At 49.4% G+C, this 23,236-nt stretch overlaps 7 protein-coding genes across 7 annotated transcripts; 3 read left to right on the forward strand and 4 right to left on the reverse strand.

The window, feature by feature from the left end:
* Window positions 1-527: 527 nt before the first annotated feature.
* ENH_00045280 (zinc finger (C3HC4 type RING finger) protein, putative) lies at window positions 528-2,704 on the forward strand (the record flags this gene model as incomplete). The annotated part of the gene is made up of 5 exons (XM_013585442.1): window positions 528-959; window positions 1,184-1,342; window positions 1,545-1,666; window positions 1,874-2,326; window positions 2,584-2,704. The coding sequence occupies 5 exons, from the start codon at window positions 528-530 to the stop codon at window positions 2,702-2,704; spliced, it is 1,287 nt and encodes a 428-aa protein (XP_013440896.1).
* Window positions 2,705-3,425: 721 nt separating this feature from the next.
* On the reverse strand, window positions 3,426-4,538 carry ENH_00045290 (OTU-like cysteine protease domain-containing protein, putative; the record flags this gene model as incomplete). The annotated part of the gene is made up of 1 exon (XM_013585443.1): window positions 3,426-4,538. One exon carries the CDS (start codon window positions 4,536-4,538, stop codon window positions 3,426-3,428), a length of 1,113 nt encoding a protein of 370 aa, XP_013440897.1.
* Window positions 4,539-7,047: 2,509 nt separating this feature from the next.
* Window positions 7,048-8,509, reverse strand: ENH_00045300 (vacuolar ATP synthase 22 kDa proteolipid subunit, putative; the record flags this gene model as incomplete). The annotated part of the gene is made up of 6 exons (XM_013585444.1): window positions 7,048-7,118; window positions 7,387-7,490; window positions 7,710-7,792; window positions 7,909-7,970; window positions 8,111-8,247; window positions 8,358-8,509. 6 exons carry the CDS (start codon window positions 8,507-8,509, stop codon window positions 7,048-7,050), a joined length of 609 nt encoding a protein of 202 aa, XP_013440898.1.
* Window positions 8,510-10,192: 1,683 nt separating this feature from the next.
* On the reverse strand, window positions 10,193-11,413 carry ENH_00045310 (hypothetical protein, conserved; the record flags this gene model as incomplete). The annotated part of the gene is made up of 1 exon (XM_013585445.1): window positions 10,193-11,413. The coding sequence occupies one exon, from the start codon at window positions 11,411-11,413 to the stop codon at window positions 10,193-10,195; it is 1,221 nt and encodes a 406-aa protein (XP_013440899.1).
* Window positions 11,414-13,872: 2,459 nt separating this feature from the next.
* Window positions 13,873-17,826, reverse strand: ENH_00045320 (MRP protein, putative; the record flags this gene model as incomplete). The annotated part of the gene is made up of 10 exons (XM_013585446.1): window positions 13,873-13,907; window positions 14,037-14,122; window positions 14,283-14,351; window positions 14,864-14,972; window positions 15,352-15,505; window positions 15,701-15,980; window positions 16,173-16,363; window positions 16,596-17,123; window positions 17,311-17,502; window positions 17,653-17,826. The coding sequence occupies 10 exons, from the start codon at window positions 17,824-17,826 to the stop codon at window positions 13,873-13,875; spliced, it is 1,818 nt and encodes a 605-aa protein (XP_013440900.1).
* A 1,089-nt stretch (window positions 17,827-18,915) lies between these two features.
* Window positions 18,916-19,377, forward strand: ENH_00045330 (hypothetical protein, conserved; the record flags this gene model as incomplete). The annotated part of the gene is made up of 2 exons (XM_013585447.1): window positions 18,916-19,014; window positions 19,120-19,377. The coding sequence occupies 2 exons, from the start codon at window positions 18,916-18,918 to the stop codon at window positions 19,375-19,377; spliced, it is 357 nt and encodes a 118-aa protein (XP_013440901.1).
* Window positions 19,378-20,469: 1,092 nt separating this feature from the next.
* Window positions 20,470-20,793, forward strand: ENH_00045340 (hypothetical protein, conserved; the record flags this gene model as incomplete). Its single annotated transcript, XM_013585448.1, has 1 exon — window positions 20,470-20,793. The coding sequence occupies one exon, from the start codon at window positions 20,470-20,472 to the stop codon at window positions 20,791-20,793; it is 324 nt and encodes a 107-aa protein (XP_013440902.1).
* Window positions 20,794-23,236: the final 2,443 nt, after the last annotated feature.

The raw sequence follows: 23,236 nt of genomic DNA on the forward strand, positions 1-23,236 counted from the left end.
CCACAGTAGCAGCAGACCGCAGTGGTGGTGGTTGTGAAAAACTTATGGGGAGATGCAACATGCAACGGTTCCCCAACCTGTTTGTTGTTAGTGGACGAAATTGAAGCTGCGCAAAAAGCTTTTAAATTAAATGGTCCGATAAATATACCGTTTTTGCTCCCACGCAACTGGGGAAACGGCTTCACCGACAGTACGAGCAGCGCGCTCCAACCGCCCACCAGCGCAAGCCTGGCCCCCTCAGTTTCACTCCCACGGACCCTGTTCAGTTCCATTTATATTAAACTGGGTTCGGCTTTGTCCGATAGGCACAGCGGTATTCTACAGTATTAGCAGACACACGCCATTACCGCTCGACGTACACCAGGACTCCACCGACCCTAGCAACTGCAGCAACGACGGCAACAGCAGCAGCAGATACCGAGTTAGTAGCACCTGTCCAACCAGATGCAGCCGCGGCGACTTTGGGAGACGCGGGATCACCGGTAGCACGGACAGAAATAGCGGCAGAAACAGCAGAAACTTGGAAAATGGCCGACCCGGATGTCGCCGTAGCGGCCGATTCCCTTTGGAATTTATCCTCTTCTTCGAATCCTAATGTAACCTCTTCTGCTTCAGCAGCCCCACACACATCAGCAGCCTCTTCATCAGCTTCATCACTTTCTGGAGCGGGAGCTGTAGGGGAAGTAGGAGAGACTGCAATCCCATCAAGTTTCCTCGGCACTTTGGTGCCGGTTCGTCGCACATTCATAGAGGAAGTCCCCGAAGATCTGCGATGCCCCATATGCTACGATGGGGCCGCCAACTGCAGCACTCGTTGCGGCCATTCTTTTTGTCTGCACTGTCTTTACAGCCACATAACTACACGCATCATTCACCAACAGTCTACCGCCTGTCCGCTGTGCCGGTCGGCAAATGCAGGCCTAGGAGTCAGCACCATTTCCGGGGAAAAGTCAGCCAGAGTAAGGCAGACGGTCACAAGAAGGCCCTAGACTTTGTTTAGTGTCCCGTGACTTAATCACGTGCGGAGCTTCATTGTCGTTTCCTGCTCAATCTAGGTTTCCGCGCACATTCCATTGTTGCTCCTCAACCGTCGTCCATAGTCTCAGTTTCCCTTCGCCAGTCTCTGGCTTCAGCTGCGCCGCTTTCTCATGAAATATGCATATGTTTTCATTGCTGTGTGCAGACACGTGCCTTGCGCGTTCGTTGTTTGGGCTATGAAGGAGGCTGCCAAGTAGAGGGGCCTCTCTCAGAGGTAGAGAAGCACGAGACCATTTGCCCGACTGTGCTAATTTTCTGCAGATTCAGAGACGCAGGCTGCAGCACTCCTGTGCTTCGAAAGGAAGTATGCTTTGTTTCCGCTGCTGCCGTTGCCGTATTTGATGCTGCTGCTTAGGGCGGTGCTGTTGCCACAGCTGCGGTGGAGGTGTTGCAGTTACTGCTACCAGTGTTGCAGAAGTCACGTATGGTGCTGATTCTTCGTCACAGCTACCGGGTGCAGTTACCCAGGATAGGTGTCCTGCTGTGGGCTGGTGCTTTCGCGGCAGGCGTCTCTTCATGAAAACCGTTGTCGGTTCAACCCGGCCGTGCGTTGCTGCCGGCACTATCTCTCTGGCTGCAAAGTCCGCGGTATAGAGGAGTTGCTGCAGACGCACGAGCCCCGCTGCAGGTACTTCTAGTCATTTCTCCCTCATTGCAAGCCCGCAGACTGAAGTGACATAAGTAAACTTGCTCGCTGCTTCCCCATCCCTTTTCGTCTTCTTTCCAGCATTTGCCCTCATATGTTGAGGGATAGAAGCTAACGTGGCCTGTTTTTGGATTACTGATCGGGTTCGAGTAATTATCGGGAGCTGACTTGCCTGTGACTTGCTGTCAGGTACCGCAACATGCAGAAGTTCGTCAATTGCCGCCATATAGCCCTTGGATGCGGCCTCCGCATTCGAAAACAGTACAGAGAGAGGCATTCTGACTGCTGCGCCTTTAAAATACTACATGAATTCAAGCTCAGAAGGAACCAGCAGCAACAGCAGCGGCAGCAGCAAGAGGACGACCAACAGAGCGAAACAGCTGAGTACAGTGGCAATTTCGCAAGTGATGGGAATGTCATTCAGACAACAGCAACAACTGTGGAACGTGCAGATGATACGACGGCATCCAGGGCAGCACCAGCAGTTGGCGAATGTGCCGATCTGTGCCTTGCACTCCAGTGGGCCTCCCCTCGAGCCCTATCGGAAGATATTCTGCTGGGATGTTTAAGCAACTTTCTGCCCAATGTTTCGAGTATTAGCGAGGGACGCTTTCCAGGGGAGTTCCACGTCGTACTTAAAGAGTAGGTCAACACAAATCATACTGTTTTGCCATTATGCAGCTAATCTGGATGCTGCGCTGTTGCGCTGCTGGTACTGCTGCAATCTCTCCAACAAAACGTCTACTGTCGCTCAGACCATTACCCGTGGTGTCGTTTTCGCTGACGTGGCGTTTCCCCCTAAATGGATCCTTCATTTTCTAATTTCTGCCCACTTGAGGCGCAGCGCTGCAGCATTGACATCTGAGCGCGTACGATTGCATGCTTGTTTTGCTCTTCAGGGTGCCGCTGCTTGCTGTTCGCTCCATAGGGATGGTGGGTGACCCCAACATGAGCTCTAATCTATCTACACTGGGGCTTCTTTTCAAGGGGCTCACCACTGTCCAGTCTGTGCAGCTGTAGCCAGCTAGCTACACAGCAAGCTCTGTGTAAAATCAAGGCAACGGGCATCCGTTTGCCGAGGACACAAATTACAGGCAGTGTTCCCACACATATTCCAACCCTCGAGCACATGAATACTCATGTGAGAGCAGCATGGCACCAGCTGCAACAGTTGCAAGCGTTGCAACAGCTGGTACAGGCGCGAAAAAAAACTTTGCTCCGAGGGCACCGGTGGCGTTTCCGTGTACTTGCCCTAGTGCTGCCTTGCACCACTTTTCTAGAGGCAGCAGCACGCTGTCACCGCCGCTTCGTAAAGTTTTGCCACCGTAGTAAATTTTTTCAGGTGAATTCATATACCTTTCGTAGCAGGAGTATCAGCCTTCCTCGGCGCTTGGGAGTTTCGCTGTATTGCCCTTCAGGGTTCTGTATAACTGCTGTGCTGTCGTCTGGCTGTTTGATAGCGCTCAGCTGTAATAAGCAGCAACAGGTACAGCAGCAACTACCGCAGCACTAATGGCACCCCTCGGATGGCCTCGCTAATGCCTGTAAAGTATCGTTTGGCACGGAGCGACTACAGACCAATAGGCATTCAGGAGCTCAGAAAAAAACACTGGAGTCGTGTTCACCCCACAACCGCGCTGCAACTGCTATTCGCTGTCTCAGATGCGGTTGAGCCCCGCGTGCCAGCAGAATCATGAAACAATATGTGCTAGCACCTAGCACCTTCAAGCGCATGCTTGTTCTATCCGGGCATATTTGGCGTGCCTGCGCTTTCCTTCAGGTAGAAGGCATTGTAGTGTATGGGCGAAATATATGTGAGGAAAATGTGTCTTTGTGGGCTGACCTTCGCTCCGTCTCGCTCAGGGTCGTAGCGGAGGTACCAGCTCGTTGGGGTCGATGTTATCAGGTGTATGGTGCAGCAAAAAGCATCGGCCACTGCACGAAGAGACAGTTCGTCTCCCCATGTGCCGCTTCGCTCCATATCTCTCAAATACCTATCAAACAATGGGGCGCCATCAAAAAAGACCTCATAATCTTTGCGGCATTTGCGCATTTGTGCGACAGCCATACGCCTCACGTGCCGATGTTCGTTCTCGTTCCCAAACAGAGAGAATGAACACGAACGGAACTGGCAGTTGCCGTCCCCTACCGATGTTACTGTGCGGCATCCTAAAAACGACAAACGCTGCTCAAGCAGACTCGACTCCGTCTCCCACGCCGTTACGTTCTTCGGATAGCTAACATGGGCTCGCGCAGCTGCTCTGGGTGATGTACTGCTGCTGTTTGACATGGTCGTCAGGACAGTGGTTGGCCTCGCCTCTTCTTCTTTGTCGCTCTTCTTGAAAGACCACAGGCGACGAAAGAAACTGGCACCTCTCGTGAGCTGTTTTTCATCTTCTTGCCTGTGCTCTTCTGCGTCATTGGCGAAGGCATCTGGCTTATAACTGCTAAGAAGAGCCACTCTGCTGCTCACCTTCTTGGGGGGCATTAAAGGGTCCTTCATGGTGGAGCCTTCGGCCCCTGCGGACGCATTCCTACCCTTCGTCCTGCGTCTCTTAAACTCCCTGTCTGCCCTCTTCGCAGCCAAGCGAGTCCGCACAATCAAATACGCCTTCAAGACAGTCGCAAAGCTTTGCACGTCAACTCGCCTTTCCAAACGATCCAGTAGGACGAAATCATCTGTAGTCATTGGCCGAATTTTCGGGACATCACGTTGCTCCTGGTGGCCGTCAAGAGAGGGGCCCCCGACTATGGAATAACCCTTTTTAGAGGGAGAAGCCGATTCGTCTGAGCTGGATGCGGAGGACGAAGGAGAGGAGCTCAGCACCTTCGAGTCAAAACATGTGCGCACCATAATTCTGGTAGTGATGGATGGGGAGGCGGAGATACCGATAACACTGCTGCTGCTAATGCTGCTGCTGTTAGCGCTGTTACTACTTGCTGCACCCCTTCCTGCTGGTCTTGGAAACAACACCCTTGACCGTCGCTCCGCGAGCTGCAGCTGAATATGATTCTACTGGCCCGCTTCCTGGGTCAGTAGGTCTACAGTAGCTAGGGAGACTCTTGCTGCTTAGGCAGTTGATGAATATTGCAAAGTTTCGCTAGCCTTGTTGGGGCCGCCCCGGTCGAAACATAGAGTGTCTGAGCTGTCATCAGAACAGTCGCTATTGGTGATAAGTATTCTGCTGCCGTCGTTACTGCTGATGTCAGAGGGAAGTAAAGGGCCTACGAGCCGTACTGGTCGGTTTTCCCTCTATAAGGACCCAGGGTGATGAGCCGTTGCGGCAGCGTCCGTCGAGCTGAGAGTTGTCTAGACACGAGTTTTCGTGTCAGTTTAACCTTCGAAGCACAAATAAAAAAAGAATCCGGGAAGACTGAAAAACTGTTGACGTGTTTAGCGACTCAAGCAGATCCGCTTAGTGGATGGATCGACGCAATGAGACAAGAGCCGTAACTCTTGCTGTTACTGGTTCAGCTATTGCTGATACTGCCAAATATGCTTATACATCTTTGAAAAAACTACTACAGCAACTGTAGATTGAGGAACCGCTGCAACTGCAGCCGAACAAAGCGGAAGAGCGTAGAGGTGCTGTGCTCTACTGAGTCCACAGGATTCGAGCAAAAGATGCCGGGCTGCGGGATAATATGACTAGTTGAACCATTTTCTAATTGAAACGTTGGCCTACCTCCAGTATTGCTGAAGCCTAATGCTAAAAATCATGAGCGTCAGGTTTGGGGCTGGTTGAGACTTCACTGGAAGCAACGCAGCGCATTTGACCAGAGCGGACCAGTTTTGCCTTCTTTCTCTGCTATTGATTCCGGCAACTAGTGCATTTCTTCTCTGTGCTTGCGTTTACAATGAGGTAAAATGTCTCCTCAGATTCAACCGAGATCGGTGTTTCCGGTAGCGTGTTGCAGTTACGATGGCTGTTTGGAAGTGCTTGACCACCTTGAAGTGCTAATCTGTACCGGTGCTGCCTTCCGGTGCTGTTTATTGCGACTTGTTCCAAATTAAACTCTGTAGAGTGCTTTAGACAGCGCCAGATACAGCGCGGGCCCACGGGGAAAAGAATTAAGGCGAGTTTGCTGGGCAGGTCGCGCTGGCCAGGGTAGCGTCGAAGGCTTCAAAGGAACAACAGCAGTGGCATGGGAGCCCGCCAAGACATCCTAGTGCCAGAAGTAGGCTCGGGAACTGTGCCACGCGCCCATAGCGTCGACACGGCAGGCAACTACTTCAAATATTGCTAGGTGCCCGCAATCACGCCGACACGGAAGTTCTTCGCAAACGCAGCCCCTACCCTTGAATACGGCGTCAGAGTTCTACAGCAGGTGCGTGTTGGGCATGGGGAGTACTTCATGAGTTGATCTCCGTAAATAACCGCCTGGCCAGCGCTGTTCCGCGGAGCGAATCTTCCTCGAAATCTCCGTTGGTGCATAGTCGTCTCCTCCGAGCTTTTCCCGCTCTTTTCGCGCTCTCTCGAATAGGCCTTAGCTCCACATGAACTTCTAAACCTATTCGTGGTTCTCCTTGTAGAGTGCGCCTCGAGTCACGTAGCACCAGCTAGCATCTAGGTACATTGGAAGACCACCGAGGCTTTTTGTCCTGCAGGCCATACTCGTTGCACTGTGTTGATCAGACCCTGATGTAGCTGGAATTAGCCCTAGAAATATTTGTATTGTTACTCAAGGCTGCGCATACTGCAGCGCATCTCTTGAAGACACGAAGTTGTAGAGGTAAAATGTGTAGCCTCCGTAGCTCAACATCTTCATGAACCTCCGAAGAGACCGTCCAATGCTTTGTTGCACAGGCAACCACAACGGCAGACACTCATGCTCTCAGTCGTTCATTAATCCTGAGAACTCCCGCCAGCATGCAACACTTCGTAAGGGCACCTTGAACGCAGGCTTCAAAATTGTCCGCAATATCACGAATCGTTCCCTTGTCGCGCCGACGTTAACAAGTGTACAGCCCGTTAAATGTAGACTCGTCCACAGTGGTGGATTGCCCAGAATACTGTAAACGGGTGTTGCAGGCTACGACCACTTTCATCGTGCACGACCACTTTCATCGTGCAGTCACCCGCAGAGGTACACTAGCCTTCTCTAGGATCATGGCGTGAAAGCTAAGCAACACAGTGAGTTCATGAATGTCGGGTGATCGGTGATGAGCAATGCCGATTAAACACAACCTTGCGGATGACTCCCTTTACATTCGGTTAGTACCCCGCATGGAGCAGTCTTGCTTTCAGTCCCAGATGGAGGGCTCATTCAGATTCAGTCTCCCTATTCGGGCAGGAGTACTGTCACAGCGCTCTAAGAGCGAATTTAATAAGCGCACAAGTGGTTCATAAGCGCACAAGTGGTCAAGACCTGGCCGGACGGGTGAAGTTAACGAGGTTGAGCTGTAGCAGGCCAATAATGACTCCGAAAAGTCCTGAGCACATGTGAATATACAAATCGCACAAAGACCGCTCGAAATTGTAGCCGTAAAGCGACTGAAGGTATTTTGGCGCCAATAGCCAACGAGACTTAGTGCTCTTTGGCGTACTACAAGGAAAACCCGACTGCTGCCAAATCATTTCGTAATCAGAAGGAGGCGCCAATAAGTGCACGAAAATAATGCACAGCATATTTTGATAACCCGCAGTTACTACTGTAAGGAACCGCCACTGACGAACTGGTATCCATGCAGCCTTTCTTACCAAGAGCTGACGCGAAAATCTCCACAATAAGCATTTTGACGAATATTTCTGGCCTCTGCGCGTCGCCGAGAGCGGCTCCGCTACCTGCTACGCCCACTGAGATCCTGTTAGGATCGGCACAGAAACACTGGCGCTTCTCATGGAACGATGGCATGAAGAGCCGTCGCTTCCAAGCGCGGCTCCATAGTTAAATTACTGTTTACTTTTACGCCCTGGTGTAAAACAAGCTTCAAGGGGGCTGCTAAATCATGAATTGCAGAAGGCATGAGATTTCTGTTTGACAACGAAGCGAAAGTTGCTCAAGCAATCTGCGGTATCCTCACCCCGAAAAAACATTAGAGAGGCCCACTGTAAGCCCTGTCGCCAAAAGTCCCCATCCAGCTGCAATGGCATCTGCTTGCCACTTCTGTCAGCAGAGACAATGAAAGTGAGCAAACTACGCACGAAACTGCATACCGCACGAAACACGTCAACCTCATCCAAGCTAAGCAGCCAGCTTGTTGCGCTATTCATCGTCCTTACTTCAATCTTGTTGGCATCCATCATGCTTTGGATGAAATCCGGAGGAACGCCGTCTAGCTTGCCTGAGTAAAAACGTAAACAGCTTCTGGCGTATATCGTACAGTTAGACTTGCAACGAGGCTACTACGTTAGGAAATCGCGCAGTAAACTGTTTCGAGCGAGTAAAAGAAGCTAGAAGAACGACCGGTCTTAAAGGACCTACTGGCAACCAAGATGGCAATAATAACGCCATATATTGCAGTTGCCTCGCAAAATATTACAGACACCAAATTCTTCGACCGAATCCTGGGGGACTTTACAGCTGCGCCAAGAAGGCTGCTTCCGGTTATGAATATTCCCCTGAAAAAAAAGGAATGCCACAGAAACCCCCCAGACAGTGCAACGACACTGTGAACGGCGTCCATGGCCCCACCTTTAAGTCGATGTCAGCTCAAGCGACAACTCATTACCAAAAGTTTAGGACACAGACTTGCCAGGCAGCACCAATCGCTGAAAGACCCAACGCCAGGGCAACACCAAGTGCTCCCCATGCGACTGGAGGAATGTCACGAATGATATCCCCCCATCCTGTGTACGGCAAAGCAACTCCCTGTTGTGCCATCCTCAAGCGAAAGCGCCCGTATGCCTGAGCAACTCCCTGGCAATCAGCCCGCGAAGAGGCCAGTGAGGCTACCAGATATGGTCGAGCAGGAAGGCTCTTGCCTAGACGAAAAGTTGCGCAAGAATTGAGTTAGCGTTGAGCCCGCCCTTCTGCATTCCTACTGTCCCAGACGACATGGAGGATTCAAAATATCCCCTGTTATGAATGTCCTAAGTTGTGGACACACAGGGGGCAAGGGTATCCAAGATGGCTGAAAAAGCTGAATCCACCTGATTTTAGCCATTAAGAAAACATCCTCACGTACTGTTTTGTTCTGGAAGTCTGCTGGCAGTATTAACCCACCAAGAAGCCAGCGCAACTTGCATGCGCGCTTCGTGGGTCTGAGACCGCGAAGGCTGCAACTGCAGCCTCACTCGTTGGAGCTTAATGAGAAAAAAGTGCCAAGCTTAAACTGGAAAATATTTTATAACGTGCAGTTGAGTAAGTACTGCTCGAGTATAGGAGGGAATTCAATTCTACAGCGGCGTCCAATAAGTCCCATATAGTCTAGGTGGTTAGGATACTCGGCTTTCACCCGAGCGACCCGGGTTCGAGTCCCGGTGTGGGAAGTTTGAAGCTGATTGTGCTTCTTTTGCAACATGATGCCCTCACATCCTGAGAGGTCTTGAGCTCACTTGATTTTGTAGGTTGGCGCGCTGCTCGTTAGCAACAGGTACTGACACACATACGCTCTTTCAGCCAAGCGTCGTTTTATTGTCCCATTTTGGTGCCAAGAATTCTAGTATCTATTTCACGGAAGCTTCGCGGCATTCCCACGAATGCAACCGCCGCAGAAAATATATACAACGGAGTCTTCGAATGTTCAGAGGCAAATAAAGTGAACTATTCTGGTGACACCGTGCAATATTCGACCAAGGGGCAGAGCACCCAGGCTCTTGGTTGTGGCGTTAGTTGGGAAACGCTGAAGAAGGTAAGCTGTCGCCGTGTGATTCTTGCTAGTGGCTGTTTGGGACGTCACCATCTTACTTGGTTGGCTCGCGCAGTTGCCAGGCTTCTTCTCACAGTTTTATACCTGTGTATTGCAACTATATTTCGAAGCTTCAGATTAATCCTCTTAGAAAGGACTTTCCATCAGACAGCTAGCACTCAGTTATTTGTTACCACAATAGCACCATAGGCGCCGACAGTTTACATAAAGCGCAGTCAGGTGGTGCAACTAATTATAAAAACTACAAAGATACGTAAACTCGAGCTATTCAGTCCAAAGGTTAAGACTGATCGTCTTCGAAAGGATTTAAATAGCCAGCACTCAGGACTCACGACTATCCAAATTGTGCCGCCGGCGACGACTGTCTAAGTCAAGCAAAGTTCTGTGGTGCAGTTAATCATAAGAATTGCAAGGATAACCACGCACATGAAGCCCTTGAGACAGGGAGATCCCTGTCCCTCAGTGGACGCGGTTGTTCTGGTTGTAAAATAAAAAATGTGCTGTGCAGCATGAATTACCAGCTCTGAATCCATGTATATGCCGTTTCAGCATAGAGATCACATAGGACTCTTAAAGCAAATGCAACTTCACCATCTCATGCATAGGACCCCAATTTGGTGCCTTATGGTTACATCATCAGGATGTTAAGCTTAACTGGTAGCATCGGCGTCTTGAGAGAACGATATTATCGCCTCTCACTGCGCTTCTTCGCTCTCTCCGCTGCAGCTACGGCCTTCAGAGATATCGCTACGCTGCTGTCTCGTCAAAATTGCCCCCGTTTGACTACTTCTTGCAGATTCCCGTGATAGTTCCGGTTCTTGGTCTGCGCTGAGCTCATGTTCGTGCTGCCTTTGCATCCAACTGAGGTCACCTTGGGAAAATACCACTTCGTCTTCTCTATCAGCGCCACAGCATTCCATTGTTTGGCACAAAAGACCTGCATCTTGACCTTTGGTCTTTCTGTACTCGCGAATGTACTCTTCGGGAACCCGGACAGTTCCCTCTGGAGACACAACTTCAACTTCTGTCTCTTGAATCTCTGCTGGGTTCTTGCGCACCATAACTGCAGGCATTTCCGTAACCTTCTGGACGGGATATGGAACAATAAGAGGAGCAGGGCACTCAAGAGAGACGTCGAACTTTGGTACGAATCGCTCGACATGAACGATCTTTTCCACCGGTTTCCACACGTACTTCACTGTGTCTACATACTTCGGGACTTCGATAATCTTGGGTACCTTCTTTTCGATTGTATCTACCACTATTTCTTTCTCCACAATTCTGTCAACAAACTTCACCTGGGGGACTTCAACTTCGATTGTCTGTTGTTCCCCCACATACTTCACCACCGGGCGAGGCACTTCCCTTATTTCCCATTTGGGAACAAACTTGTGAGTGTACCCAGTGACGATCGGCACCAGAACTTCTCTTTCAACATACTTGTACTTTGGTATTTCAATGTTGACCGGCTGAGCGTCGATGCGCATTTTTGGGACTTCGTGTTCCACTCCCTGGTTGTACACCCGTGGCTTCACTGCATCCACAACGTCTACTTGAGGCACTTCAATAATCTTGTCGCGCCTGTGGATCTCCTGAATGACTGGAACAGGCACAATAGGCTGCTCGCAAGTCAATTTAAGGCGACCGTCCCTACTCCACGTCCATAAACCATGGTTTGCCTGGTGGGCCGGCGGGGGTTCCGCATAGCAGCATGGCCCGCAGCTTGGATTGGGTGTTGCTGTTCCATCACTTCCCTGGCCGCTTCCGAAAGCATAAGGGGCTCCAACCATAGACCCCTGACTCATGAAGTTGGGAAATCCGCTGCCGACTTGTGGCAGCGAGTGGATTGGCTGGTGGCTCGCGGTGCTGACGCCGACGCCTCGTGGCGTGGCGTCGCCACTTTGTATGTTAGACATTGCTTTTGAAAAATGTGCTTAAGTATTGAAGGATCAAATAAACCTCACAACTATGGCAAGATTATAGATCGGCGGGCTCTGTAACCCGCGTGAGGCTACGGCCGACGGCTCGCTGCCGGAGCCGCTGCCGCCAGTTCTGGGCAGCGAAAAATAGAACACAGCTGGAGGATTCCTCAAACAATAGTGGATAAAGTTGAGGCAAAGTTGAAGCAACAGGCTGAAAATCTCCTGAACTCCTGTAAAAAGAGATGGAAAATGTCAGCGTGGCGGAGCCATTGGGACCGGCTGTGGAGGTATGCAACCGCATCGACTTTGCGAGCGCAGGGCACCTGGTAAGCAGCGAAAGCCTGGCTTGCACCGCAGAAAGATTGGAAGTTTCACCCTTCAGTCAGTACTATTTACATGCATTTAAAGTATTTACGGGATATGAGTGTGAACTGTGGAGGCGATGCATCAATTTTCCAAGCTAGTTGCTTCTGGACGTTGATTTGTGTTATCTGGCACGGGATGCCTCGCTCTTGTCGGGAGATACTGTTCCAAAAGTAGCTAAAGTTACCCAAGTTCAGCCATTTTATCTTATTGTGTTGTACGAACTATTTGTTCTGAGAATATTTAGAACATTTTGGAGCCTGAACTCGACAGAGCTTGCTGCTGATGCCTCAACACAGCTAGTTAAAATCACTGCAGCGCGACACTCCGTGTACATTTTATTGCTCAATTATTGCTTGTATAACAGAGTGAAATCTTCCTACCTTTTGCGGAGTGTTATTGGTGTTGCGCAATGCTGGACAGAAGCAAGGATGTTAAAAAAACACAATGAACTTGAACACATGAACAGATAGTAGACCTACACGTGAGGGCAAAGGGCTGCAGTGGGAAGAAGGCAGCGGGTTGTGCATTCTATCTCCCCACCACCACATGAACGGCATAGGACAGCACCCTGCTGGAAGGGGCGTGGATAGACAATCTGGATAAGGTGTCTTGAGTTGCAAAAGTAGGCAGTGTCAATTGAGGAGTTTAGACGCAAAGCCATTCCGAAGCTGTAGGCGCAACGCTCAGCCTGAACAGTGAACCTTTTTACTGCTTAAACATCTCAAAATCAAAGCACCATCTCGACAGTGATGCGTCAAACTAAGAACACAACTGGCCTGCACTGATGAACGCTGCCGTAATGTAGGCAGTGGAGCGGCAGCGTAGTACACAACCCTCTTGCATTGATGGATCCCACTGGTCCCGGGAAAGAAACAGAGAGGGTTTCCTATCTTGATTCAGTTAAGTTGGCTGACAACAGAGAAAATGGAAATCAGTTCCCTGGAAGTGACTGGACTCCTGGGAACCAAAACGAAGGGGGTTCGATTCAATCATTCGTCACTGCAGTGTCGCCACTGCAGTGTTGTAGACTTTCTTCCCTGTAAAATTATGAGGCCTAGGCTCAACAAAAACAAGAAAAATCCTGGATAACACAACTTTGTAAATGAGCGTTCTACGCCTAGTCGGCCTTTTTTGCGTCCCGCTTGCGTTTCTCTTGAATGGTCACACCCCCACGGCAGCTGAAAGGGGATGCAAGCGAAAGGCAGCTCCTTCCTTTTTCTTCTGCACAGTTAGACTTTGACCGTTTTCCCCCACCGTCTATTAGGAGAACTTTAAGAGCCACCGAGGAAGCTCAAGTAATCAGAGAGCCGACTGATTAAGTAACTGTTCACTCCCAACACTCCTAACACCTTCGCAAGTGCGCAGTGCGAAAATCGTTATACATTGGAACCGCTTGTACAAAACACACGCAGCACCTGAGCAGCGCTCGAGTTGAGGTCCAACAGGGTGGGACCGCTTAGATGAAGCTCATGAGGCAGGTACACTGCGCTGGGCTAGATCTGCCAGCGGCAACTGATACTTCCCATGCCACATTGTCAATCCGGGAAGCAACAACGACAAAAATCATAGATGTCCTTCACACGGCCCTGAGCTACCTAATGCTTGCATACACTGCTGGACTTGAAACTGCCGCTGCTATAGGTTTACATGCTCCAACTGGCTCGACAATTCGGCGTCTCCCTAAAGGGGTATACTTGGCAAAACAAGGCATTTATGCCTTCCCTCGGAAACAAGCACGTGCATTTGTAACAAGTGACAAGGTTTTTCAGCTTGGCCAGCACTGCTTAAACTGAATAACACTGTTTGCGCCCGAAGGAATTCTTGACCTGCTTACAGCTGACCTTCGTGAGGCCATTCTAACCCAGATCTACAAGGCAATGCCCGGACATCACGCTGCAATGGAAAGAACGTCTTGAAAAACTATGTCCGTGCGCTTCGGAGGCGAACAGCTCACAGAATTCTGCCATCTGTACACAGCTGTCCACCACGCAACTTTGGGGAGGTTTGGACGACGGGATACAGACGCCCAGTCTAAGCTGCTGCAAGCGCGAATTCATGTCGATCGACAGCTACCGTTCCGTGAGCAACTACCACTCCAGTTCGGGAGCATGGCATTTAGAGCCTGTGTGCACAACACACAGGGAAAACCCTGAGCACCCAAGGGCGTCCCAAGCTCTTTATCTGAGCTTCTGAAGCTTTTGTCCATACAAAGCCGCTTTTTCTACAAGAAGAGGAAAGCAAGGGCCCCTACCTTCCTCGTCCGCAGTAGCCAGCCGAAGCTGTTTACGCAGATCCAGCAAATCGTTCAGAGCAAAGGCAGTCTCGTGCCCGTCTTTCCTGAAGACCCAGAGGGGAAAGTAAATAAACATAGTCCCATGTTTCTTACGGTGTGGTACAGAACGCGAGTATCATTCGCTGTGCAAGCGAAAAATACGAATTAAACTTCATCTGCATACGCTTGCACCGAAAATTCTAGAAGAGGCATCATTGTTCTCACCAGCTTATCAAAAGTGTACCGTTGTTGGTTTCTACTAGTTTGGCTACATGTACTTCGTCATCGGCACCACTGCAACATCAGCAATGCAAATGGAGAGGAACAGCAAATCAATTCAAGTGAGTAGACTAACAGGGAAAATGACAAGCAACCCGCGTTCAATTGGTACGCAGTCAAATCTGTATGCGCAATATTCGTCCACTTCTCGAAGTGTGGGAAGCCGCTTAAGGCAAAAGTGACGGGCGCACCCTCCGAATTCAGTGAACGGTTGTTATTGACAGGGTGTACATAGAGGCACCACGCAGGAGGAAAATCAAATTCAGAAAAACTATTGCACAAGTGTGAGCAAAATCCATGCTCTGCATCGCACGAGAAATTTTTGATTCCCAGTTCTACCTGGTTAGCTAAATCGTCGGCGGTTCGTGGCCCCACGCTACGCCATTGAGCATCACATAACTCGAACCACTGATAAAAACGACGAACAAATAAGCGAGGAGGAGTCACAATAGCTTTCAGAAAATCCTTTGAAACAGATGTAGAGAAACTGAGAGCGCTTTCCGTAAAAAAACGGTGTGCTGGCCCACCTTAGGGAATAGCCTTCGGACTGTCGTTTTCTGCACTCTGAGCAACTGCAGCGCGACCGCAAAATCTCCCCTGAAATTTCGAAGACTTCTTTCATCATGAGTGGTTCTCCTGCACTCAAAAGTTGTTGAACAGGCACTTGGCAGCTAAGATTGACTCGGGGAGCCATTCTGACAACCGAATATGTCAGTACGCAGCCATCAGCCCATGCATGCCCAGCATGGGTTCAGCTAGTGAAGGCGCCCACAGCCACAGGCCAACAAGTGCAGTAACCCAAGACTTGAGGGAGAGCGAATTCGATTTCTGCGTCTTCCACTGCACGCTGTGGTGGTGCGCCCTAAGCTGGTCTGCCTAGATGACCTCAAATGTGTATCCTGCTTTCCATATACACCTGCACGTTAGCTGATATTAAGGAAATCATGCTCTGACGACTCAAGCAACACTGCATAAACACCTTCAATTCCAGTGTGCTTTCCAAAACAACCCTCACCCTCTCCTAAAAGAGCTCCTTCTGGACGTAAGAGAGCGACCAGGACAGCAGACCCATCTTCAGCAAGGGAAGGCTCTGGCTTCAGGGAGCCATACCGAATAGTAGAGAGCTCGCAAGCCACCCTGTCTGCGAGGGTGCGAATAGCGTTCCACACCTGAAGCACCCGATGGGAAATTGAAGCAGCAAGAAAATGTGCTGCCGCCTGCAGGGGTGTGAGAGGGCTCTTGTGATGGCGGATGCCTCGCGCTATCTTTCAAATAGAAAGGCGTCTTATAGAAAGAGCGGCGACAAGAACTCCATCCACTGGGTGTCAAGGAATTGCAGTTCTGGAACACCGTAGTTGACGCACTGGATCTTCAGGGCCTAGCCTGTCAACAAATGAGTCCCTTGCATCGGGCACCGGAGACCCTGCAAAGTCCCTAGAGTTAAGTCTAGCGTCGAGCGGAAGCAAGACTAACTGACGAGCCGCGCTCAATTCCGCCAGTCTCTGCGTGGCTTCAGGTCGGCCGAATAGCTCATGTCGCTTATCACAGCTGTCACAAACGAAGTAGGCCATGTTGCAAACAACCGCCAGTGTTGGAATGCAGACACTTTTCAGCATGCGAATGCCTTTTTCTGCGTCGACCAAACTGCAACAAAAGACACCAATCATGATACTTTGATCCGCGCGAAATTCGCAGTTGCACAGGCTGAAAAGAGCGTTGAATCTCCAGTCCTCATCCTGCTTTCATATACCGGCTATGGAACATATCTTTCCCCGCTACGAAGTCGTGACCTTTGGCCCTAGCTCAACTTTAAGCTCCATCCTCTCAGCCCCTTACCTGAGAGCCTGCGGAGTAGTAACAACTACACACCCATCCAAGGGCGCCTGCTGCTGAGTGAGAGTAATGTGAATATCTCCGGTTCCAGGAGGAAGATCCACAACTAGATAATCTAGGATACCCCAGTGAGTGCCCGTTAGCATCTGCTGAACGACAGAGCTAACAAACGGACCGCGCAGTGCGGAGTGTCCCTGAAATAATAGGCAAAAGGCCGCTGTGATGTAACGAAATGAAATACATGCTTTCAGTTCATGAACTGCTGAAAGCAGTCAGAATGCCTAGCAAACAAGCGGGCACAACAAAATTCTAACAGACTATCTAATGAGCAGTAAACAGGCGGGCACAACAAATTTCCAACAGACTATCTAATGGATCACAACCAGTTCGTCATCCCAAAGTAAATAACTGTCCCCCAACACTCGCCTGGTAATTTTTTTTCGTAATGAAGCCATACGACATACACTTGATCCCCGAGACTACAAGAGGAACCATGAGCAAGTTCTCTTCGCGTGCAGCTTCAGCTGTTTGCGTCTCTCCAATGTTTGCTGCAGGCGGTTCGGGGTTCTGGATGGACCAATCCTCATATTCAATGCGCCTCCGTCGCACTGCTGAAGTTCCCTGCTTATTCTGTACCTGGAGGGGTGCCGTGGCACGTGATTTCACATTATCTTGTTCGTTCGAATCACACTCTTCCTTTTCAGCAAATCGCACACGGGCTTCCTCCTTGTTAAGCATGGTAGGAAGGCTTGGCCCATAAATGTCGGCGTCTAGTAATCCAACCTTCGCACCGCTCTTTCTCAGCATCAAGGCGAGAGATAGGGCAACAGTACTCTTACCAGAGCCTCCCTTACAGGAGGCAACGCCCAGTATATATTCCACTCGCCGTAGGTTTCGGGGACGACCAGGAGAATCGTCCCGGTTCGCGGTCATTGAATCCAAGGCCACGTCCACCTAATAATACGCAAATAAAGACACGCATGGGATTACCCCTCAACGATGGCTAACCAAAAATCGCTGTGCAGCGGCTCACAGCCAAGCACAGTGGGTAGAGAACGACACAAAAGAGGTACTCCCATAGATTAAGTGAAGCTAGGAGCAAACACTCTCACACCCAATTGCTCATTAGGCAACCACGTACCTTTCTGACCCATGGCAACTGCTTCACAACCGATTCTGCATCTTCTTGTATGCGACTCTTGAAGGGGCAAGCAGGCGTGGTGAGGCAAAGGCAAAATTTGACGTTTCTACCTCCATTTTCTTCTTTTTCTATCTGAAGGTCCTTAACGAACCCGAGGGAGACAATATCACGGCCTATATCCGGGTCTTTCACCTACAGCAGAGCGAGGTGTCCACAAGCAAACAAGCAACGGTCACACCGCCTCCCCCATGAACATCTTGAGCAGCCAGTTTCCCTTTCACCAGTTAGGCATAAGCGGGAAAAGATCGTAGTGCATGTACTGCCTTTTGATTAGGGCGGCACCTGGCGTAGCTGGCTCAAGACTTGTCCATGGAAGGCACGCAGAACCGTCTGGTGGGAGTCTTCGAACAATTCACGAGCTTCAAGCGCAAGATCCCTCGCTGCGTCTTGAGCTTGTGCTGAAACTTCCGCCTGATTGTGAGACAAAAGCTCGGCGTCTACAAGGTCAGGATCCATCGACCACGAATGTGCGGAATTGCCATCAACTCACGCAGAGGAATTGTGAAACTATCGGCGAATCGCACAACAAGCGACCTTGAAAACAGCAGGCAGTTGACTACCATGAGAACACCAGAAGGAAGCAACAGATCCTCATGCGTTCTTTCATTGCAGGCAGGCAGATCGGAGCCAAGAAGTACTGACTTTATCGCGACTGAGAGACGTAGGCTAGCAGCTGAAGCCACCAGTGGGTCTCCAAACGTCTGAAGCAATTCTGCCTATCTTTTTTCGAGCCAGTGTATTGTGTCACGAAACGTTAGAAGGCTGCCGCGTTTAGCGCGCTGCGGGGCCACGAAAACTCCTGGTGGGGAAAACCTGTACGCTAGAAAGGTATAACTGCTCCATTAGCCGTTCTGCAGAATGAACGATTCACTATTAGTATTTGAGTACGCAATATTACTCGCTTTTGCGAAGCCCTCTGAAATGACGCTTACTCAGCTGTAGTGATCGTGCATGCAAGCATCACGATACAGATTTCGGGTATGATCTCAGAAGGGAATATATCGAGCAAGAATAGAGCTAATATTAACAGTGCATTAATTTAAGCCTTTATCAAGTAGCATTAGTAAGACGGCATTATCTCGTTTCATCGCTGAGTTTCTTCTTCAGCAGCGGAGCGAAGAAGCGACGACCCTGAGCATACGCCTACTTCATTAACACTGTTGATCCTGAAGTACCCGCAGCTGTATGCGTCTACTACGTCAACTTTTCCAAGCACTATAATGCATATGTATATAATCTGAGCACGCTGAATATCAGGGTGAGCACTAGCATTTCTTGGAAAACTGGCGTGCTGCTGGCTGCATTGCACGGTTATTCACTACAAACGCAGCAACTGTTTCACAACGTGGAGTGCCGTCAGTTCGAGAGTCAAACTCCTAGAAACGCATTCGCGCTCATCTTGGAGGACTATAGAAAGTCGTGTGAAATACAAACAGGGCCAAAGGAGTTACATTTTATTCCTTCTAGCGGAAGAGTTACATTTTATTCCTTCTAGCGGAAGAAAGAGACAAAGGAGGTCTGTTAGGAGACAGCCAGATCGAAAAGATGGCGGCGGATGGAGCCACGAAGGAACCAGAATGTGAGGATATGATGTCCACAAGCGGAATTTCCAAGCGTCAGGGCTCCAAAGTTGTAGCGGAAAGAGTGAGGCACCGCATCCCAGAAAGCTTCAAAGCCAACAATACTGTCTTACACACTGCTACTCAGTGGTAGTAAAAAGCTTTCAATAGGCTGGATTCCCATGGTGAGCTGCAAAAGTACCGAAAATTAGTCAGCTCCTCCACTAGTGCTAACACTAAGCGAAAGAGACGGATTTCCACTTCGACCCAGGGAGACACTTCAGCGAGGACCAAGAACTGGCAGTCATCCGATGATCCAAAGAGCTTAGAGAGCCGTCTGGCGGCTATCAGGCAAACGCACAACGCTGTTCTTCAAGGCATTGAGATTGCACAAGATAACATGATCAAAATGATGCAAGGTGACACAAAGCTACCCGTTGGATGCTAGAGGAGAAAAAGCCACTCCTTAAACACAACAAGTAGTTCCGAAATTGCGTGGGCGGCTTGAGAGAAAGAGTTGTGCTGTCGAGTTTTGTCTGTTGGGTGCAGAACAGGAAAAGCAGTATTTAAGAACCTTCAAACTTAAGTACGAGAAAAATATTAAGGCTGCACACCAGTCATAGGTAACAACGTGCAAACTGCTTCAAATGCTCGAATGTTCTGATTGCTACTGCTGAGAAGGAGGGATGATATTCTTCTGAATTTTCTGGCGAACATTTAGGACCGAAGATATCTTGGAGCAAACGAAAAAGCTCCAGAAGGTCCGGCTTCAAGCCTTCGCTGCCAGTACTGCAGTTTGGAGGAAGTTGTTTTGTTTCTGACAGCACAAGTCCCGGTAGCATCTAAAGAAGCTATTGTTAACAAAGCCTTTTCTAAGTGCTAATCTAAACCAGGTCACTTAAGTGAGTGGGTCATCTTTGGGGTGCCTTGCCAACGAGTACACCCTGCTTTACACTTTCGTGCGTTTCACGGTTTTCTTGCAACAAGTACTGTTTTTGCTTTCTGGCAGAAGCAGAAGCCCCCGCTGCAACTAGAGACCTTGCATCGAATGCTGACAATCAACCTGAAGGCTGCAGAAGAAGAAGCAAAGCATTTCGCCGAATTGAATCAGTCGTTGGTCTGCCGAAACCTTTATTTGCAGCTGGAGACATCCTAATAGTACTTTGTGGGAGAGGCTTGCTCATTCTACGATAGGTGTACAAATTGCGGCTAGAGTGAAGATTTTACTGAGGCTGAAACACAGCAATCAATTGTTCTGTGATGGTTTAGATGGACAAAAATGCACAACTGGTTAAAGAAAATGCAATATTACGGGAACAAAACGATATCCTTGTTCGACGAATGGCCATTAAACGGCGGCAACAAGACAAGCGAGGCGGGCCAAGCTACATCGTTGCCAAAATTGCACTATCGGTCTTTATATGAAACGCAAGTAATGCCATGATGTTGAGTGAAACGGGGGAAACCTTTCCCCTGCTTCAGCTACAGTTTGAGTGCCTGTGTGAAGTAAGCACAGCATTGGAAATGGTGGTACGACGGCATGAAAGGATCGTACGTCTCTGTTGAACATCTGGTGCGCAATGATGTAGAGAAGGGCGAGCTTGCCATTCTACTCGAAAAGGGCCATATAGCCTGCGTGGAGCCTTCCCCAGATGTGTCCCCTAGTCCTCTTCGTCAGACTCTTACACCCACAACTCTCGCAAAAGCCAACGCCCGATGGCGCCAGAGTACGAAGAAGGAAAACTATGGTGAGGCATATTTGAAATGGGCCCTGAAGCGTTCACGTGAACAGTGTGGAAAGAGAGCAGCAAAATATCCCCATGAGCGGCATTTGAGCTGCACACAGAAAGAGAACTTGAGATGAGAGAGGAGCTATCTCGGCTACATGCTCTCTGCAACAAGCAGAAGAGCGAACTTACTCTTATGAAAGACACCGAATGTCGCCGAATGGAGCTGGAGCTACTTTTGAAGCAGTGGTCTGCTCTGCGGATTGCCGCTACTCGATAAGTTCAGTGTTTGCTGTAGAAGTAAAAGAGTCGCGTGCAGGAAAGACGTCCTGAAGCTGATTGTGCTTTGTAAAAAATCTTCCAGGCTGTTCTACTGCATACTCATAAAAGTCTGTACCTCAATTTTGTCGCCTTTTTGTACAGTCTAATGGATATGAAGAGTCGGCTTACTGATGCAAGAAATAACTCAGTGGTAAGTTTAAAGTGCACCAACAATTGGATACTATTGGTGTTGTATGCTTTTGACAAGTACCTACGGGCATCCTCTCGTAAACGTTTGTTCAGATACAAAGCAACGGTGCAAAAACCAGTAAAGAATGCACAAGAAGTGAAGTGAAGCTTTCCATGGGTGACAAGGACGAAATTTTAAAAGCGATTGTGAAGATGGAGCAGTGAGACAGCTAACATTCTTCATGTATAGCACAATTGTGTTCCCTTTTCAACGCTTTCCACCACATGAGGCTCAATTACCACAAATATATCCAGAGATTTGCCATAATACACGGGAAAGTCGTACACACAATCCACTCGGGAATTGCTATGTTAAGTTTTCTGGATCAGAGTTATCAAGCTGCTGCATCAAGACGGCAAGGCTTCGACCGAGGCAACGAAGATAAACGTTTCTTGGTTAGACAGTAAAGCCGACGAAATCAAACCAGAATACGGAGCCGTCCTCTATTCTGGAAGGAAAACAGTGCACGCCGAAAAGCATGAGCTTAACATGATGGCCAAACGTCCAGAAAGCAGACATCAAAAGGAAAAAAAACAACAGCGCAATATGTAGGAAATGTCTTTTTCATGTATTGCTGGTTGAAAAAAGACGTTCTGGCTGCCTTGAGACCTTGATAACGCTGCCGCCTTTCTTGGTTTCTTTCAGAGAGAGCTTTGCACAACCGCGTCTCTATTCGGTTTCAAAATTTGATTTGGAGCCTAGGCAGGAATACAGCACTTTTGAATAGGCTGGTCAGTAACACTTTGTTCTGTGGGGAATGGCCCGTGGTGGCTACGCAGAATGCGCTCCAGGAGCAATACACCTGCTGGCTGGATAAGAAGAGTCTGCCTCCAAAAAAGGCAAAAAAGGCGTAAAGATATAGTTATCCCTCATCACTTCTAATTCAAGAGTGCTCACTTTGTTGTTGTTAGAATGGGATAGCAATAGCTAGAATGTAGTAGCTGCAGTGAAGAATGGAATGCCAGAACTGCACCTAACGCGTGTGTCTACTAGAACAGCAGCTCAAACGGTAGTCCAAGTGTTATGCACAGCACCTACTGCTGCGACTACGCTGCTACCTGGCCCCTCGAGTAGGGGCCTATGATAACGGTCTACCTTCGGCGCATTTCCTTGAAACAGTAGTCCAAATGTCACGAAATACATTTATTCATAGTTTTTTCTAAATCCGCTTTCCTGAAAATCCTCCTCACTCGGGGTTCTTGCCTCCTAGGCCCTGTGGGAAGGAGGCCTGCACCTGTAGTGCACAGGCACTACAATGGGGCTTGCTAGTGACCTAGAGACGATAGCTAGCTAGCGACCTACAATGGGTCGCAACACTGGAGGAGGACAGGACCCTCCTACTAGGATAAACGTAAGGAAAATTGTCTAGGAGATAATATGCATACGTGAAATGTGTGGAAAATGTGTGGAGACTGGGGCTGGCAATAGCGCCGGCACCAGTGCATGCCTCCTCCCCATAGGGCCTAGGAGGCGAGCTCCCCGAGTGGGGCGAATCGAACAGTGCACAGCGCCTACTGCTGCGGCTACCTGTCCCTCGAGCAGGCCTACAAACTACACCTAGCGTCGGCCTATTTCCTGGAAACTGTAGCTTAATTTCATCGAAATACAATAATTCTTAAGTTTTTCAAAATCTGGTATTTGCGGGCTGTTCCGGGAATGAAATCTTTGTTCTTTCCGGAGTTGGGAGTAGAAATACTCCCATGTTTCAATGATGCTCACCTAGATATCTTCGCTCGGTAAGGGATGCATCTCCGCAACGGACGCGTTATCGGCCCCACACCGCAGGAGACTTCTACAATGTCAGTCAACAAAAAGCCGAGCGGGACGCCAGCCCATCATCGCCACGCGACTCTGAAGCCCACTGTGGCAGAGCGGCCGCATGGGCATTAGGAGGCGCCCCCACAGGCGATACCTATGACCAATGTTATTCCAGGGGACAGTCCCTTCGCCACGTGGGACCAATTCCAGTCCGCTATGAGTGTGATAAAAACTGTTATAGGGGGGACCGTGGAATCCGGGGCAACGATTCCCATGCTACCAGAAGACGGCAGCACTATGCAGGCCTTTCT

The sequence above is a fragment of the Eimeria necatrix genome, genomic scaffold (assembly GCF_000499385.1).
Source record: "Eimeria necatrix Houghton genomic scaffold, Enh_scaff33, whole genome shotgun sequence".
Taxonomy (NCBI): Eukaryota; Apicomplexa; class Conoidasida; order Eucoccidiorida; family Eimeriidae; genus Eimeria; species Eimeria necatrix.